We start from the raw sequence: 18,650 nt of genomic DNA, 5'->3' as shown, positions 1-18,650 counted from the left end.
GTTCCTATGGGCAAAAAACTCACCTTTAAGCAAAAATCCTCCATACGGCGGCCATTTTCACTGCCTGGTATGCGAGGAATCCGTCCCAAAACACAGCGGGCGGCCATGTTTTTTACCCGGTGGCCATTTTGGAACTGCCAATCAGCTGTTGGGAAAACATCGCTATGCGAAAATCGGTAAGCTAAACAGCTTACCGATCATCGCAAAGCGATTTTTCCCATTTAAAATATCGCAATGCGATCGCTTTTGCGATTGCAAAAACCTAATCGCTATGCGATTTCGTCGTTAACCGGGGCGCTCGTTAAGCGAGGCACCACTGTACCTTAATCTCCTGATAGTATCCTCTTTTAATGTATAATTTGACCCTACAATTAGCCAGGAGCTGGGTTTAATGTTGGCAATGCCTTATATCTTTATTGTGCACAAATCTGTCTTCTCTCTGGGTCCTCCCTCACTTCTGTCAACTAAATGTCTGTTCATAAACTCAAGACGACTTTATACTCCCTGAACAGCACAAAGAAGTTTGCTGACCCATCGACTTATCCAGTACCACCTACGGGTCCTCTCTGTGCTCATAATTGTGTTCATTGTCTTGGAACAGCCTGTAGTTCTGTTTCATCTCCTGGCTAGAAACGTTCTCTGCCTCCTCTTTTCTCATTAAAGCTTCGTCACAGCACTGCACCTGTCTCATGTGGTTCCACGTGCCTCAGTTTCCTTTTCCTGACGCTTGTGAGGCTGAACGGTTGGGGTCATCTAAAGAACCTTGTAAATCTGGGTCTGGGGACAAATTCCCGGGGACACCTCTCCAGAAACGGAAGGGCCATACCTCGTAAGAGGGAGCCAACCCCCTCTCCACACAAACACATACAGAATTAGTAACCCATCTATGGTCACCTCTTCCGAAAGAACCCAGCAATTTCCAGTTCTACATCTAGAGAGGAAAAAAAATAAATACACAGTTACAAGATGGGGAAGACTAGGCTCAGAAATGCGACACGTGAGAAGGATCTTGGAATTGTAGATCCAAAGCGGAATGTGAGCCAACAGGGCGATGTGGCTGCAAAAATGGCCAACGTGATTTTAGGATGCATTAGCAGAAGTACAGTCTCCAAATCCTGCGAGGTACTAGGTGCCCTCTAATCGGGACTGGTTAGGCCTCTTCTTGAGTCTTGTGTCCAGTTCTGGACATCACACTTGAAGGAGAATGCCGAGAAAACTGGAGCAAGTTCAGAGGAGAGTGAAAAGGATGATCAGGGGACTGGAATCCAAGCCCCAGGAGGAAAGATGGAAAGAACTGGGCCGGTTTAGCTTGGAGAAAAGATGGAGGGGAGATCGGAGAGCACTTTCCAAAGATTTAAAAGGCTGTCATCCAGAGGAGGGGCAGGATTTCCTCTTGATCGTCCCAGAGGGCAGGACACATCACAATGGGCTCAAATCTACAGAAAGCCAGATTTCAGCTGAGTATCAGGAAAAACTCCTTAAGTGTTAGAGCAGTACGACAACAGAACCGATGATCTCGGGAGGCGGTGAGCGCTCCCAACGCTGGAGGCACTCAAGGAAAAACGGGACCACCCTCTGCCCGATCTGCTTGGACTGGGGTTCCTGCCTTGAGCAGGGGGGTTGGACTAGATGGCCTCAAGAGGGCCCTGCCAACTCCATTCACTTGTGACTCTACGTTCTGCCCGCCCCACACCTGGTTTCCTCAATTGCCCCTTTGCATGACGCCAATCTCTCTTGAGCGAGTGGGTGGGAACGCCGCGAGATAACAGGAAATCCACTGGAAAACTAAAAATCCAAAGAAACTCTTTATATGGGGGGGAAGGGAACCCCACAAACTTTATTAACTCAAGAAACCCTTCGGGAATCCCTGTACGGCCATCCGTACAAGAGCTAACCCCGGACATTGAAAGGGGGTGTATAAACAGAGGTGGTGGGGAGAACGAGACCCACCCAAATCACTTCTACCACTACGCACGGCGCTCCTCCCTGGCTCCGGCTTCCGAGGCACCCTGGCGACCCTCGAACTCGGGGCGGAGAAGCCCATGGGCGCCCGAAGCGGCCAAGGCCACCAGCGAGGAATGCGAGCGGAACAGCCAGCTCCTCCGGGGTCTTGCCTGAATGAGGACTCCAAATCTCTGGGTTGGTTTGTTGTTCCCAGGATCCGACTCTCGCTCGCAAGTGGGGGGGGAGAGAGAGAGAGAGAGGGAGGCCAAAAATTCGCCACAACCTCGTTTGGTCGACCAAGACAGCCCGGAAGCCTCGTTGCAAGCCGACTTGTTCAAGGAGAGAAATGGCTGCCCACACTACAGAGAGCCCAGGGGTGGTGGTGGTGAGGTCCTCAGGCAGGCACCGAGCCGTCCCGGTGCCTGTGGAACTCAGAGAGACTTGCGCGGCCTCTTGAGAAAGGACAGAGTGTAATCCCGAGGGGCGGAGGTCTTCTGCTTCTTCAGCTGCACCTGGGACTGCGCCGTGAGTTGCAGCTTGATGGCGCTGGAGTTGATCTTGGCAGCGACCAGCAATTCTTTCATGCCCTTCATCTTCTCGCTCTGGAAGGTCAGCACCGGCCCTTCTGGAGGAGGGCTGGGACCGCTGGCGGGGCCCTCGTCCTTCTCCGGCGGGGGCCGGTCCATCCGCTGGCTGGAACTCGGGCGCCGGCGCTCGGTCGCCTTCTTAGGTAAAGGCGGTTCTTCCGGCTTGGATTCCCGGCGGGGCCCCCTCCGCCGGCCCTCCCGGGGGTCTTCGCTACCTTGGTCGTCGTCGTCATTCGCATCCACTTCCCGGCTCACCAGGGTCACCTTTTGCCGCACCTGAGGGGGGAAAGGAAAGCGGCATTAGGCCTTCTGACGCCGAGCCTTCAACGCACAAGCTTGTCCGAGGGGGGGGGGGGGGAGACAATCCCGTAACTAAAAATATTTTCTTTAAATTAAAAAATTAGAAAGCACAACTGCAGTCAGACCAGGGCTTCAGTATCCAGTTTTACTTATTTGCAATCTGAAACTATTTAAGAAATTGAGAAAAAAAGTACTTTTCACCATGTTTTACCAGAACTGACCACTAGAAGGAGCCAGAGACCACGCTATGTATTCTTCACCAACATGAATACATAGCATGGGCTCTGGCCCCCTCTTGTGGCCAGTTGTGGTAAATACATGGTTAAAAAGACATCTTTCTAGTTTTTTTCTTCTAATATTTTTAATATTTTCAGATCACATGTAAACTAAACTGTGGATACTGCTCCCACGGATACAGACATCCTACAGGAGTGGCGTCTTGTGATGATTTCCAAAGTTACATGCATAGTCTGGACACTGCACCCCTGAAACACCCCCCCATCTTCCAAGGCAAGGGGGGTGAAGCCTCACCGCGCCATCAAAACGGCTCAGGGACTGGACGAGGAACGTGGCCCAGCCCACGTGGAGGACCGGCGTGGGGCTGCCCTCTTCCCACTTGCAGATCCCATCGTAAAAACGGAGAAGGTGGGCGAAGCACTCGGGGTCCTGCAAGGCAGATCCACCCGCTGGAGAGGGCGAAGCCTAGAAGGGAGACAAAGCCAGAAAGGTGTGTGTGTGTGTGTGTTTGTGTGCCAAGCTGCTCTGCCAAACCAGGCACGCCTTCCAGGTGCCCACAACCCACACACCCATAGATGAAACGACTATCTTGGTAGTCAGAGGCGACCAGACATTTCATGTAGGCGAGCAGGAGAGCTGGAAGAGTGCCATCCGTCCGTGAATACAGGGTTAGGGTATCTGGAAAGTTCTTCACTACATTCCAAACAAATCCATTTTGACTAGACTACAGTGGGGTCTCTACTTAAGAACGTCCCTACTTAAGAACAATCCAACTTAAGAAAAGCTCCATTTGCTAAATTTTGCTTCTACTTGAGAACAGAAATCCAAGATAAGAACAGGAAAAAAACCCTTTCCTGCTCTTTTTTTAACCTTAAGTCATCTTAGGTTAAAAAAAATTCTCCCCCTAGTGGTAGAGTACGTATTAACCAGCTTTGCATTAGTTCCTATGGGAACTAATGCTTCAATGTACGAACACACCTCTACATAACAAAAAAACAGCCAGAACGGATTAATTGGTTTTCAGTCCATTCCTATGGGAAATTTTGCTTCAACTTAAGAACGTTTCAACTTAAGAACACCATTCCAAAACGGATTAAGTTCTTAAGTAGAGGTTCCACTGTAGTTTCTATGGACGGAAAAGAGCAGATACGGATTAAATGGTTTTCAGTGCATTCCTGTGGGAAATGCAGATTCAACGTAAGAACTTTTCAACTTGAGAACCACCTTCCAATACGGATTAAGTTCTTAAGTAGAGACCCCGCTGTACTCAAAAACCGGCGTCCTGTGCTTCCTCTGTGTCTATGAATCCAATTTCTAAACATGAGGACTAGTCACTTTTACAGGTTTGCTTGGCATTCGTTACAGAACCTGGCCTCAGCCACATAAACAAAATTCCCAAGCAGCAAGACAGCTGATGTGCCTCCTTGCTTATAAATGCCCGCAAGACAAAATGTTTCATCCTCTTATCTCACATCCTGTTGCAGTTTTTAATTTTCTGGTTAAATGCCTTTTGGCTGCCTAGCAGAGGTGCCGAGATTCACAGAGCGGAATAGCTTCAAGTTCGCCAGAGTAGACCACCCCTTATTTTTTCCCCCTCCTCAACTGGTACTTGCAGCCTTAAAAAGTCACTCTGAAACTTTAGGAAGAATAAAAGGTTTCATTACAATTGAACAGATTAAACAGCAAAATAACAAACACGACTGCTTTTGGCAACAGTCCCAACCAACTAGAGGGGGGAAAGGAACTTCCGGCAGAGAGGCGGGCTTCTCTTTGAAATCAGAAGGAGGAAAGGAAGGATTGGTCAGTGCGGAACAGACGGACAGGACAAGTGGCCCAACCCAGAAAGTTCCCTACGAACCAAACCTACTAAAGGCAGCTTGCCAGTTTGTAAAAGTCCTGACGGATCAAACCTAACCCATCGGCCTGTTCTTCGTACCTCTCCCCTCTCACCCACTCCTTTCTCCTCCGCCGCGTCTGCCAGGCTGGCCACCTCCTTAAGCAAGTTGGGAATCACGTCGTTGGCGACGTCGAAAAATTCCTTATAGATTTCCTCATCTTCTCGGCAGTAGTTATAACTGGGGGAGCGAAGAAGGGAGAGAGGCCAAAAGTTAGCGAGCAATTTTTTTTAAAGGAGAAAAGCAGGGTAAAAAGAGTTTATGGAAAATAATATAAACGGAAGCGCCAGACTTCCACATTCTCTAGCAGAGGAAAATCCTTTTATTAAAGATTGCTCCCCTGTCTTCTTTTAACCGAAGCCCAGAATTTGTGTGTGATGCAAAAAAGCTTGATGGCGAGGCTCGAATCTATTCCTGGAGAACTTAGGGAGGGAGGCGAGACTTGAACTCACTCCTGGATAACGGTGGCGGAGTCGGCCCAAGCCTCCAGGGCTTCTTTGACGTTTTTGTTGCGACAGTGGTAGCCGGCCAAATACATGTACGGGTAGATATGCTCGTTGTGGTAGTACGTTTTGGCTGAATTGATACCCTAGGGAGAGAGAGAACGGGTTATCGGAATACAATGCATCAATGAATTCACGAATCGATCGAAATCATATTGTCCTTCTGCCCAGCAGGGTCGCCCAGAGGGATTTCTAATACAGTGGTGCCTCGCACAGCGAGGTTAATCCGTTCTGGATTAACCTTCGCTGTGTGAAAGCATCGTTGAACGGGGCAGGAAAAGCCACTGGAACGCATTAAACATGTTTTAATGTGTTCTAATTGGGCCGAATACTCACCGTTCAGCGATGCTTCCCTATGGCCGGCAGCCATTTTCACGCCCTCCCCTCGCTTAACGAGGGCACAAAAACGCTGCGCGCGGCCATTTTGGGGCTTCCAGCGGCCATTTTGTAGCCGCGGAACAGCTGATCGGCAGGTCGCAAAGCGAAGGTCGGTAAGCGAACTGCTTACCGACCTTCGCTCTGCGATTTTCGCCCATTGGGGCCGTCGCTCTGCGATTGCATTAGAGATCAAAAAAACGCCCCCATAGAGCGAATTCATCGCTCTACAGGGCGCTCATTGTGCGAGGCACCACTGTAGATCAAAATGACTCCAATCGTCTAAAAAGGCACGCTTTTAAAAGCATACTCCGGCGCTCTGCAAAAGCCAGATGGAAAGAAAGAAAATTCTAGAGACTTCAAATCTTTTTGAACAGCAAACGTTTGGCCACGGGACGCTCAGCCCATGTATGGCTATGAATCTATTCCCGGGGTGAGGACACCTACCACACCTGGAAGATAGAAGTATGAGAAAAGATCTCTGTGGCTTCTGAGAAGCAGCAGGAAAAGAGGAAGAGAAAACGCAAGACGGACGGACTCCCAGAACGAAGCCACAGGGTTGTGTTGGCAAGAGCTTTTAAAGAGAGGACCGTTCGGGGAACACTCATTCAGAGGTGACGTGACAACACGGAATAACAACATTTAGGGAAAGGCTGTTTCACGTATTTCAGGGCCAGGCCGACAGCCCAGGGAGTGTCCGTGAGGGTGCTGGGGACCTACGGGGCCAAATCACCCCCAATCTCACATGCTGGAGGGCGCCATGAAAACGCTCAGCCCATTCTAAGCATCGCTGGTGGCTGGGAAAAACAGCAATAAAAAATTGAAATACTATACCTGGTGATACAAGTAGAGGGGGTCCGGTCGGCCAGGGGTGGGTTCCAGTTCTTCCAGATCGGCGAGGTTCCCTAACGCCATCGGGTATCTGCAAAGGGAACCAAAATCATCATAATCTTAGAATTGCAGAGCGGGAAGGGACCCCCGGGGATCAGGTGTAGAAATATTTTAAATAAAATGAAAAAGAAAAAGTTCTCCGATTGGACGAGATGATCCTTTTGATTCTTCCCAGCTCTGTGACTCTACAATTCGTTTTTTTAAACATTTTTAATCTGTTTGTAAACGTTTGGAGACCGTCCCTAATAACTTACTGTAAACGGCTCTGGGAAGCCCTAGGCAGAAAGACTAACCAAACATTTCAAAACAACATACAGACAGATAAATTGATTTTGACATCTTGGTATGACGCCTAGTGGTTATCCATATTGTTTGTTATGCTTCAGAGAAGGATCTTTTAAAATTATTGCAATTGTATTGCTTTCAATTTTGAATTGCTGCAAGACACCCTGAGGATCTGTCAAGATTTTATATGTGAAATCCAGTAGGACCCCTGTATCCGCAGGATCGGTATCTAAAAACATTAAAGGGAAAAAACCCAGAAATACATATTTTCACAATGTATTTATCAGAACTGGTCAGTATTCTTGCAGGATACATTGCACAGTCTCTGACCCAGTAAATACATCATGAAAATGTTTTCATTGACCATGCTATGGCGAGTGTTCACTATTATCCACGGATTTCGGTATCCGCAAAGGCTTGGAAACCTTCCCCGTGGATTTTGGAGGGGGGGGTCCTACTGGATAAAAGAACAGACACATCACAATATGAGAAAAAGTAAAATTACTTACTTCTCCAAATGGCCCAAGTCATAGAGAACCCACAGCAGTTTCTAGAATCAACAGAGAGTCACAAGCTGAAGACACATTCGGTAGCAGGGAGTTATCGCCTTCGGGCCGGGCTGAGCCCCTGCTCCCCAAGAAGCAAGGCCAGGGACGGCACCCCGGGGAAAAAATAGACACCCCTCCCGCCCAGCCCAGAAAAGGAAGGGGGGACCACCCCCATAAGGGAGAAGGGCTGCCCAATTCACCTGTTGCAACTGCAGCAGCTCCAAACTGTCAGAGTGGAGGTCGATGGACGGGTTGATGGCGCACACCATGAAGGCCACCTCCATCTGGCGGGTGCAGCTCAGGCAGGAGCCCTTCAGGTACAGCCAGCTCTGCAAAAGGACCCAGAAGCACGGAGGATGAGCGTTAAGGCCCACTTTTCGGAGACAAAACGTGCAGGGCTTCTGCAGGAAAGGTCTCGCAGGAGAACCGACCCCGTGGCCAAGGAGCCCGACGGAGCCTCCTCGGGCTGGCAGCCGCTCTCCCGCGGCCCAGGAGGAGAGGAGGGCGCTCTCCCGGTGCTATTAAACCCGGAATAGGCTGGCGGCTGCGCCTAGAGATCTGTGGACCCCCAGCTGGAGCCTCCCTTTAATACCGTCGTTATTTCTCCACCTCGTTCGGTGCTGCCTGGCTCTGACGGGCAGCCGCTCTCCAGCTTTAATTCTCTCCGGCCTCTGCCCAGAGGCGTCGGAACCTGAATTGCCACCTTAAGCAAGGGCTCTCCCCCTCAACCCTTAACCCCCACACCCAGAGGATGAGAAGACGATGACATGAATGAGAGGAACACGCTGGCTTTGTGAGGTAGGCCAGCATTATTTTCTCCCTGTTAAGGACAACCGACTGAGGTTGGGAGGGAAAAAAAACTCAACTGGGGGCCTTTACGTCAATCTGTGGTGAGAAAGTGAGAGGTCCAATGTGGGTCTAAATTAGTGGCTCTCAACCAATGGCTCTTGGACTACAACTCCCAGCAGCCTCGGCCTCTGGTGGCGCCGGGAAAGCCTTCCGACAGTTGTAGTCCACGATCCACTGAGTTCCTAGGCTTGGGAGCCACTGATTCCTGCCTCATTTCTCTTTCTATATACAGTGGTGCCTCGCAAGACGAGCGCTTCGTTTGACGACAAAATCGCACAACGTTGAAGATTTTGCGATCGCAAAAGCGATCGCAAAACGATGTTCCTTATGGGCTTGTTTCGCTTTGCGACGATCGGTTCCCTGTTTCGCTAACCGATTATCGCAAAACGAAGATTTTCGCACAGCTGATCGGCGGTTTCGAAATGGCCGCCCGCTGTTTTCTGGGACGGATTCCTCACTGCACGGGTAGCGAAAATGGCCACGCTATGAAGGATCTTCGCTGGACGGTGAGTTTTAAGCCCATAGGAATGCATTGAATGCATCTACAGTGATTTCGCTGGAACGAATTAACATCGTAATGCGAGGCACCACTGTATACACATCCACACCAACAAACACATGCGTACTAAAGGAAAATGGGAGCTGTAGTTTGGAGGGGGAAATTCATGCCATCCCTCTTTCTTGTCCACCTCTCCAGGTCAAAAGGAGAAAGGGGGGGCCTTTTCGTTTTTACCCGTTCCGCCACGCCAGAGTTGACCGTCTGGCCACGCCGGTCCTCATTCCCTTTCCCGTGCCACGTGACCTCCGCCGTCTGCTCGCCGTCCTTGCCGAACACCACCCACGCGTGGTCCTCCGAGAGGGCCAGGTGGACGTCCAGCAGCCCCAGGGCCTGGCAGGCTCCCACCACCGCGAAGGCCACGCCGGAGCTGTCCAGTTTGGTACCTGAGGAAGGAGAAAAGCAGAATTGGTGGAGGAGGGGGGCGAAGCAGGCCACGGAGGCGGCCACGGGGAGTGACTTAACACAACGGGCATCCACGCTCCAAGGAGAAGACGTCATTTTTTTGTGAAACAGCGTGTGCCAAATTCGTACACAGAGAAGCTAAACGAGGATGTGGGATATTTTTTTTTTGCAAATTTGCAGAAAATTATGTTTACGTCTCACCAAGGTGACACGGGGGGGGCACGTGACCTGTGAGCCCTCCACTGATGGAGACTCACGGATCTTCCCTTGCTGTCCAGTCGGACTTAAGCCACCTTGGTGACTTGACTCAGGTTCCCCCCCACAATGAACCACAGTTTTTTCACGATTTAGAATCCACCCATCCCTTCCCCTTTTTTTCTAGGGGGGAAAAATTATTTGTAATAGGGACTTGGTCTCAAAGACACAGACCCAGCCTCGGGACGTGGGAGCAAAGGCCGAGACGTGGGACGCGGCCGAGCGCGGGCTGGCCGGGAGCCCCCACCTGTGATGAAGCTGAACAGCGACTGGATATGGGCCCGATCCTTGAAGTAGGAGCGGCTCAGGCTGTTCCAGATGACGTCCGAGACCTTCTTGACCAGCTCCCTGGAGGAGTAGCCGTCCGGCCGGGGGTAGAGGGAGAGGTCGACGGCCCCACGGATCTGGGCCGTGAACCGGGCGTGGAGGGCCCCGATGATGCTCAGGTCGGCCACCGGGAAGTAGGTGAGGCTGTCGGGCCCTTGCGCCGGTTCGAAGCTGATGCCGGGGACATTGGTGGGCAGGACCCGGTTGACCGCCAGGAAATGTTCCACGAAGCCCAAGACGAGCGACAACAGGACCAGGTCCGGTTCCTCCCGGCGCAGCTCGAGTTCGAAAAGACGCACCACGTCGGAGACCGAGCGCAGCGGGAAGAGGGCCTTCTGGGCGCTCTTCAGCCCCATGGCCCGGGCGGCCGCTAGAAAGCAAGCAGGGAAAGAGGAGGAGGTGGCGTTGGCAGTCACAAACCACAGAGCAACTCCTATCCGAATCCCAAATATTCGCTTTCCGGCTTGTGCGTGAATCTTCGTAAACACAGTGGCAGGAAAACAGTGGCATATCAAGGCATTCCCCCCCCCCCCCCCCAGATAAGCTCAGGCTTCCACAAAGCTTGGTGGGAACTAGTTGCAAGCTGTTAACGATCATCCATTTCTTTCTGAAATAATTATGGGCAGGAAAAAAAGGGAGGGTTCAAATTTATTTTTAAACAAGTTTAGACTAGAGATGGGGAGTATTCACTATACAAATTACCACCACCCCCATCTCTAGTTTAGACCAAAATTTACACCCAGTCAATTCAAAGTCACTTAATAAGAATTTCCAAGCATTTTTTAAAAACCCCTTTCTTGGTCTTAAAACTAAAGCCATTTCCTACCTTTTTTAAAGCCAGCTGATCCCAAACATTACATGCCAGGAAAATCAAGATGAACTCGAGAAGAATTTGCAACACAAATTTGCAAAACAAAAGCCCCTTTCTTGGGGGCTCTAAAGCGAATGCCTTTTGCTATCTAGTTCAAGGCAAGTGTATTCCAAAGTTTAAACCCAGGAAAATCAAGGGAAGAAAATAATGTGCAAGCTTTTTTTTTAACCCTTTCTGCATCCTAAGCGCCCCCCTCCCAAAAAATCCAAAATAAAATTCCACCCACCTTCCTGTTTGTGATTAATTCTATTTAATTCTATTTTTCTCTCCTCTTTTTTTTCCACCAGGCTCCAAATTGCAAAAATGCAAAGGAAATGCAAGATCTTGCTGGGGTGCAAAAAAAGGGGGGGGTGCACTGGAGGTGAAGCCGCACGATTCGCACCCACCTCCACGCCCCCCCACTTTCCTCTTGCAAAGCCTAGTTCGAACGCGCCGTTCCCAGGCTCGCCGCCATGCCCCGCGCGCAAGGCATCCTGGGAGTTGCAGTCTTAGGGAGGGAGCAAGGCATGCTGGGAAAAGAGGACTCCCGCTCCTTCCCGCACCGGCCCCGCCCCTCGCTCTCTGTTGTCTATAGAGTTCTGAAAAATCTTAGAGGTGACACGACACCGTGTCTCGCGGGTTCCTTTAGGGGGAAAAAAAATAGAATCTCCTTAACTCTTCCCACCAAAGTTTGCTAAGGACTTTTTATTTTTAATGAATAAATGAATCTGTGCACGCACTGGTTTATTTGGATGGCAATCTTTTGTGGAGGAGAAAACAAGGAATGGTTAAATCTCGTCGTATCAGAAACCAGAACGAGAGACCAGGTTTCAGGATATAGAAAAAGATAAATAATCTTTATTCCCATTTTATTTATTTATTTATTTATTTGATTTGATTTGTACCCCGCCCATTTGGTCTATAAGACCATCGGCCGCCTAGAGTAGTCCACCACGACTAGATAGGCGGGATATAAATTAAATAAATAATAATAAATAATAATAATAATAATTCAGAATAAAGATTATTTACATTTTTCTGCACCCTGAGGCCTAGTCTTTCGTTCTGATTTCCAATCCCTTTTGTTGGTGGCTTGGGGGGGGGGAAGCAAGCAAGCAAGCAAACATTGATAGCTATACTAAAAGCCTGTGTCCCCCCCTTTTTTGTTTAATTGGCTAATTCAGAATTCTAATTGTCTCCCCACCTTAAAAACTCAGTTATTGTTTTCAGGATTTCGTTCGGTCTTTTACTGTTACTTTTGCTGAAAGTAAAGTTAAAAAAATATCTTACCGTTACTGTAGTCCCTTGTGAACTGGTTTTACTGAGTTTCACTGGTTTGCTACTCTCGCATTCTACTTTGGGATATTTGGAAATTGGGAAGCAGCATATAAATCTTGCAAAAAATAAATACTTGAAAAGGGAATCTAAAGGAATCAAGACGGGTGTCACAGCAATTTTTAATGTTATTACTAGCTCCATCCTCTTAAGTTTTTCCAACTGCAGTCTGATAGGTTTGTAATAGAAAACGGTCGGCCGACCTGGAATGGTCTGCCCTCAAAGGACTCTGCTTTTTAGGTACTTGTTGCAGTCAAGGAGACTTAACGAATTACGTCCTTCCAGTCATTGATTTCAAAGAAAGCCCCTCCAATCTGCTCAGTGTCTCTTTCATCGGTTTGAGGCAGTTCTTCACTGTTGATCAGTTCGGTTGGTTGCATGCATGTGTGCAGCGAGGAACGCAGCCTACACAAGTCCGCAATTTCAAGCTAAGACATGTTTTCACTTTCTCCCACCAATGTCTCGGGAGGGAGTTATCCAGACTTTTAAGTGCCCGTTAATGAGAAAGGAAGACAGGAGGGCCTGGCGTGCTCTGGTCCGTGGGGTCACGAAGAATCGGACACGACTAAACGACAGTAATGAGAAAGGGGTGGACTGTCTGGGGAACTTGAAGCTATTCTCCTCCGCGGATCTCCGCCCCTCTACTGCATAGCAAACAAGTAAAGTTTTCCAGAAATTCAAAACTCAGCAACAGTATAAAAATTCCTGTAAACATGACTGACCAAAGCCAACGTACATCACAATGCAGATAAGCAAGTGAGAAACGGGGTGAAAAAACACACCAAAGTAAACACTGAAGCGTACAATGAATATGTTCTGGAGAATTTAATACACTGATGTGAAAAAGGCTCAGTTGCAAATGTACCCATTCTGGCAAGCTTTTGAGCCTGACAAGAGTTATTCTTGTCTCGTCAAGATACAGCGGCGCCTCGCTAGACAGTTACCCCGCATGACAGTTTTTTCACTAGACATTGACTTTTTGCGATCGCTATAGCGATTCGCAAAACAGTGATTCCTATGGGGGAATTTCGCTGGACAATGTTTGGTCCCTGCTTCGGAAACCGATTTTCGCTAGACGATTTGCTTTTCGCTAGACAATGATTTCGCTAGACAGCGATTTCAGTGGAACTGATTATCATCGTCTAGCGAGGCACCACTGTATGCCCAAAGTGTGATCACCACTGTTTAATCGGTTTTGCTTCTAGAGAGAATGTGGTTTGCTCTGGAACCCATTTATCGGACTTTCTGGGGGTCTCTGGAAGCTGGACAGCCCCCCCCTCCCGTCCAACTAACACATTTCAAAGGGTTTCGAGAAAGTATATACTGTGCGTCCTCTTAGGTCATAATCAGCTCATATAATAATCATCCTGCGCCGTCAAGTCAATTCTGATTCCTGGCGAGCCTTTTTCAGGTAGAGAATATTCGGAAATAAGTTTCCCCTTCTCCTCTTCCAGGGGGGGATCCCGGGACGATCACAGTCGGAAGCCAAGCCTCCCCCCTTCCCTCTTTCCTAACAAAATCAGACAACGGAACTATTCTCTACGATCCATCTATTTCTATCCCTCTCTTTTCAAAAATCAGCGGATTCACTCTGGAGTCATCGTTTTTCCCCGCCCCTTGTCTATTTATTACGTACAAAAAACAAACGGGGGAGAGAAGGAGTTTTATTTCTGAATCGTACAGAAACAAGTGCAAACAAAACGTTTAATTTTTTTTCCTTAAAAAAAAAAAAAGAAAGGGGAAAAAAAAGTTAGGGTACCAGAAAACAGAGACAGGTAAGGAGTTTATAACAAAAAACGTCAATGCCCCTTCATCGTAGCCGGTACAAAAAAAAAAGTAAATAAAATGAAAAAGTAAAATAGAAGTCCTTAGGTGGATATGAACTGTCTTACAAGACCCCGTATTTGGGGTCCCCCTAGCCCCATATTCAGCCCCACTGAATACGAGGCTCATTGGGGCTGAAGGAGAGATGAAGTGCCTTGACCCTCGGCCCCCCCAGAAGCCCTCATTCAGAACTTGATTTTGGAAGATTTCCTCCCAAATCTCTGAGAGTAGCCAGTAAAGAATTTGTTGAAAAGGCCATTTTTTTCTGGGGCTTCTTCTCTCTGTTCCGACCTGCCCGCCTGCCCTCTCGGCTCCCTGCTCGTCGTAGGGGGGCGATGGCGCTACCGCTGGCGCTGCGGCACGCAGATGCCGTGGGGCCGGGTGCGGACGTAACCCGGCTTGCAGGTGCAACGGTAGGAGCCGCTGGTGTTCACGCACTGCTCGCTCTTGCACAGACGCCCTCGCTGGTTCAGCTCGCGACACTCGTCAATGTCTGGAAAATAAGGAAACCCGACGTCGCTCCATGAAAACCCCGTCCGTAATCCCCCAATTCCAGAGGGGCAGCTACGGACTCTCATCTTCCGGCACTATCACGGATATTATTTTCAGGGTGTGATGGGAAAAGTCGTCCCCACCGTTTTCCCAGCTCCCTCTTACCCAAGCATCGGGTGTGGGAGGCATCCAGCTGAAAGCCCAGAGGGCACTCGCACACAAAGCCCTGCTGGGTGCGCACACAATGCCCGTTCAGACACCGGCACTCATCAGAATCTTCTTCCGAACTGTCGGCATCTTGCAAGAGGAGAAAACAGGGAGGGGAGAAGAACAGCTTTCAGGAAAACGATATTTAGCGCAAAACGTGGTCATGTCACCCAAGTCTTTCCTCTTCCCTCCTCGTCCTTTTTTCCTTTTCTGCCATGACATGTCTTTTCAGATTATGAACCAGAAGGCAGGGATCCATATTTATTAACGATACAGACCCTTGCTTTTGCGACCTTTAGCAAACAATGCTGGGGTCTACCCTAAACAGGCTCCGATATTTTTCAGCCCCAAAATTCTCGTTCCTGCTTTCTTCCTATTTATTTTTTACTTTGCATGATCAGCTGTAACAATCTGCACTTTTCAGTTGGTATGATGTGACTGAAGAACGGTAGGACCCCCATATCTGTGGGGGATTGGTTCCAAGTCCCTTCACGGATGCTGAAAAACGTGGATATTAGAGAACACTGTAATTAGCATGGCCTCTGTTGCTCTCTAGGGGCCAGTTCTGGTAATGACATAGCAGAAATATATTTCGCTAGCAAATGCAGTGCATAGCATGGTCTGTGGCGCTCTCTAGGGGCCAGTTCTGCTAACTTCATTTTTAGAAATCTGTATTTCTAGGATTTTTCTTTTCATATTTCTATATATGTTCAGGCCGTGGATAAGTAAGCCAGTGGTTACTGATCCCGTGGATAACAGGGTCCTATTGCATAGGTATTGTGACAACCATCCAATTTTGAAAGGAAATCAATTTTAAGCCCTTCCGAGGTAGCGCCGAGGGCTACATCCTGTGGCAGTGAGTTCCGCAGGTCAGTCACATGCGTAGCCACCCACGGTGCTTTTTCCTGCCCTTTCCATCCACGTTCCCATCATCCCCGCGCACACACCGACACCTCTCACCTTTGTGAACTTTGCTGAATAAGGCGCTGAAATCCCAAAACGAATTGCTCTCGCTTGGAGCCGACTGGCAGTTCAGACCTGGGAGACACGAAGCCCGAGGCATCAGCGTCGACCCTGCGTGCTCCCTTGTGCCCTCCCTGCACCCCCACCCCCAAATTGGCTCTTTGCAAAGGGAGGGCAAATGGGGGGGTCAGAGCTGCCCTTTCAAGAGACAGGAGGGGCCCACATTTTGATTTTCCCTGATCCCTAATGGCTTAGACATCGCTCTCTCTCTGGCACGGAAATCAAAAACACTCTGCACATGCTCAGAGGCCCTTAGCCGGCTGCTTCCTCTCCTCTAGAAAGGACCCTAAGGGGTCAGAAATAGATTTGCCTCCGGGTGCAACTGATGATCCTGGGTGGGAGGGAAGGAAAAAGGCGCTCTTCACATGCTCTGGGGCGCTCTTGCCCTGAGGCAGCTTCCTCCCCCCCCGTTTTTCTCCAGCGCTCGCGGTTACCTGACCCACGCGGAGGGCAGGCGTGGCACTGGTAGCCCCACCCTTTGCCGTAGCGGCAACAGCACTCCTCGTAGCTCAGCTGCTGGCCGCTGAATGGAGAGGAACACATCCCATCGTCCCCTCGGAGCTGCCAGCAGACGTCCCGGTGGTCTGTTACCCTGTCTGTAAAGTGGAGGGAGGGAGACAAAGGAACAGAGAAGGGCCACGTGAGGCTCCAGGGTGCTTTGGGCTGATCACCGAGGCACTTATCTGCAGTCTGAAAATGCTAAAAAAATTAAAAAAAAAAAAACTAGAAATGTTTTTTCACAAGGTAATAACCAGAACTGGCCACTAGAGGGAACCATACTATGTATTCGTGTTGTTGGAAAAAATACATTGCATGGCCTCTTTCTCCCTCCAGTGGCCAGTTCAGGTAAAACATGGTGTAAATCCTTTTTTTTCTAGATTTTTTTCTCCTTTTACCGTGGAGTATATTGTGTTTGCAATTTTCATTACCTGTGATGGGGGTTTGGAATCCAATCCCCCACAGATATGGGGGTCCCACAGTACCTTTTATCAGCCCCACTCCTCCTGTGCATTTCCATGGCTGAGTGGGGGTTCGAACTCCTATCTCCCAAGTCCGTCGCCCTATCCACTACACATCACTGGGCATCTGCTGCCAGGAAATGCTTCCTAATGTTTAGTCAAAATCTCCTTCCCTATAACTGGAATCAAATCGTAGCCACTGAGGTGAGATGGAACAAGCTGGTTCTCATCTTCAGTGTATAAATGAATACAGTGGTGCCTCGCTTAGCGATCGCTCCGTTGAGCGATGAATTCGCATAGCGAGGGGGTCCAGGCCATCGCTGTAGCATTCGCTCAGCGATGGCCCCTATGGGGTATTTTCGCTGTGCGATGATCGTTAAGCGGTTCGCTTAACGATTTTCGCATAGCGAAGCCATGCGGAACAGCTGATCAGCAGTTCCAAAATGGCCGCCAGAACTTTTCGCGCCATGCCCTCGCTTACCGAGGGTGCGAAAATGGCCACCCCTATGGAGGAGCTTCGCTCAACTGTGAGTTTTGGGGCCCATTGGAACTTGGTTTAATGTGTTTCAATGGGTTTTTTCATTCCGTTGAGCGATATTTCCCATAGCGAGGGTTAATCCGGAACGGATTAACCCTCGCTACGCAAGGCACCACTGTATATGTGAAGGCGATTGTCATTTTTTCAACAAGTGTGAATGGTAGCCAGTGGCTGGCTTCTATGCAGGGGTAAAAACAGCTCGACTTTTTTAAAAAACAGTAACTTGGCAATCCTGTGCCCAAATACCCCCAAATTTGGCTTGGGGCAAGCACAGACGGCCCGCAACATCGGTGCCAGATTTGGTGCCGATCTGAGATCCAGTGGCATACTTATAAGTGTTTATTCGGGGCAGCCCCTCTTTTCCAGTTGGCCTACAGAATGCAGAAGGCTCCTCCCGGCCACAGTATCTTCCTGCGTGCCCATGCATCGATAAGGCAGCAAAGACTAGAAATTTAAAATTCAGCCTCACCTGCTTGAGTCTCGGGGAGCTGGCACTCCTTGCCACTGGGGTCCAAGGTCAAAGGAGGGTGGCATTTGCAGGTGAAGGAGCCGACCGTGTTGGTGCATCGCCCGAGTTTGCACACGCTCGGATCCTGGCACTCATCAATATCTGGAATCATAAAGAACCGTTCAAGGCAACCCAATTCATTTACTCCTTAGATTTTGCTCTCTGGTTTTCTCCCCTCGCCAAGGGGAGAAAACAGGAAAGTCAAAGAGAGCAGGTACAGCACAACCCTCCTTATCCGCGGGTTCAATATCTACTGATTTCACTTACCCAGTCTAGAAATATTAAAAGAAAAATGCAAAAAGCATCTGCTTCTAAATATGAAGTCACCAGAGCTGGCCCCTAGAGGGCACCCAAGACTGTGCTATGTATTGCATGGGCTGTTATAACATCATTTGCTATTATCCACGTTTTTCAGCATCCGCGGGTTGGCTTGTCCTTGATACCCCGCCACTCCCCAGATAGGGGGGTTGTACTGTACAGTTAAAATAGATGAACTGAAACCTTGTTTCACTGAGAAGCAATTAATTAATTGCTTAATTAAGTGAGGGGGAATTAAGACTCGGAGCCACGGCCCAGTTAAAAGCCACTTCCGTAGCCATCGATCTGAGGTGTCCACGTTTGCCCTGGAGAGAAAGCTCTCAGGTTTCTTGTGGATGAAAGGGGAAGCCTAGCCTAGCTCCCTGTGGAAGGGAGTTCCACAGCTCTTAGTCCGTGGCAGACCTTTCTGAGAGCTGAGAAGCAAAATTTCGCTCAGGATCTGCCCAGCCGTTGAGAACAAGGATTAAAATGTTGTAAATTTGGAAACGTTGGCACTCACCCCTATAATCCTTGTAAGCAGGGTTGGAAGGAAAATTTAAAAAAAGAAAGAAAGTACAAGAGATCATTAGCAACCAGCCAGTTTCTTGTCTGTTTTCCTTTCTGCCACCAGCAGGTCTTTTGCGAGACTAACGGGTCTTA

At 49.1% G+C, this 18,650-nt stretch overlaps 2 protein-coding genes across 3 annotated transcripts in view; both read right to left on the bottom strand.

The window, feature by feature from the left end:
* Positions 1 to 1,805: 1,805 nt before the first annotated feature.
* MEN1 (menin 1) lies at positions 1,806 to 11,348 on the bottom strand. Of its 2 annotated transcripts, none has more exons than XM_072983814.2 (10): positions 11,055 to 11,348; positions 9,878 to 10,327; positions 9,148 to 9,356; positions 7,766 to 7,894; positions 7,527 to 7,567; positions 6,676 to 6,763; positions 5,416 to 5,552; positions 5,005 to 5,143; positions 3,363 to 3,533; positions 1,806 to 2,807 (listed from the first exon to the last, which is right to left on the bottom strand). In XM_072983814.2, exons 2-10 carry the CDS (start codon positions 10,311 to 10,313, stop codon positions 2,376 to 2,378), a joined length of 1,782 nt encoding a protein of 593 aa, XP_072839915.2. In that variant the 5' UTR covers positions 10,314 to 10,327; positions 11,055 to 11,348; the 3' UTR covers positions 1,806 to 2,375. The 2 variants fall into 2 exon arrangements, with proteins under 2 accessions (XP_072839915.2, XP_072839916.2); XM_072983815.2 differs by lacking the exon at positions 11,055 to 11,348 and adding an exon at positions 10,784 to 11,023.
* Positions 11,349 to 13,792: 2,444 nt separating this feature from the next.
* Positions 13,793 to 18,650, bottom strand: part of LTBP3 (latent transforming growth factor beta binding protein 3) — a 29,570-nt gene continuing 24,712 nt past the window's right edge. The window contains exons 24-28 of the mRNA XM_072984443.2: positions 17,655 to 17,795; positions 16,123 to 16,284; positions 15,626 to 15,703; positions 14,624 to 14,755; positions 13,793 to 14,459 (exon numbers count right to left, since the gene is read on the bottom strand). Coding sequence (XP_072840544.2) covers positions 14,308 to 14,459; positions 14,624 to 14,755; positions 15,626 to 15,703; positions 16,123 to 16,284; positions 17,655 to 17,795 — 665 coding nt within the window. The 3' untranslated portion in view covers positions 13,793 to 14,307. The remainder of the gene's footprint in view (positions 14,460 to 14,623; positions 14,756 to 15,625; positions 15,704 to 16,122; positions 16,285 to 17,654; positions 17,796 to 18,650) is intronic.

Source organism: Pogona vitticeps, chromosome 15, assembly GCF_051106095.1.
Source record: "Pogona vitticeps strain Pit_001003342236 chromosome 15, PviZW2.1, whole genome shotgun sequence".
NCBI lineage: Eukaryota > Metazoa > Chordata > Lepidosauria > Squamata > Agamidae > Pogona > Pogona vitticeps.
This window is presented reverse-complemented; position numbering and strand designations above follow the sequence as displayed.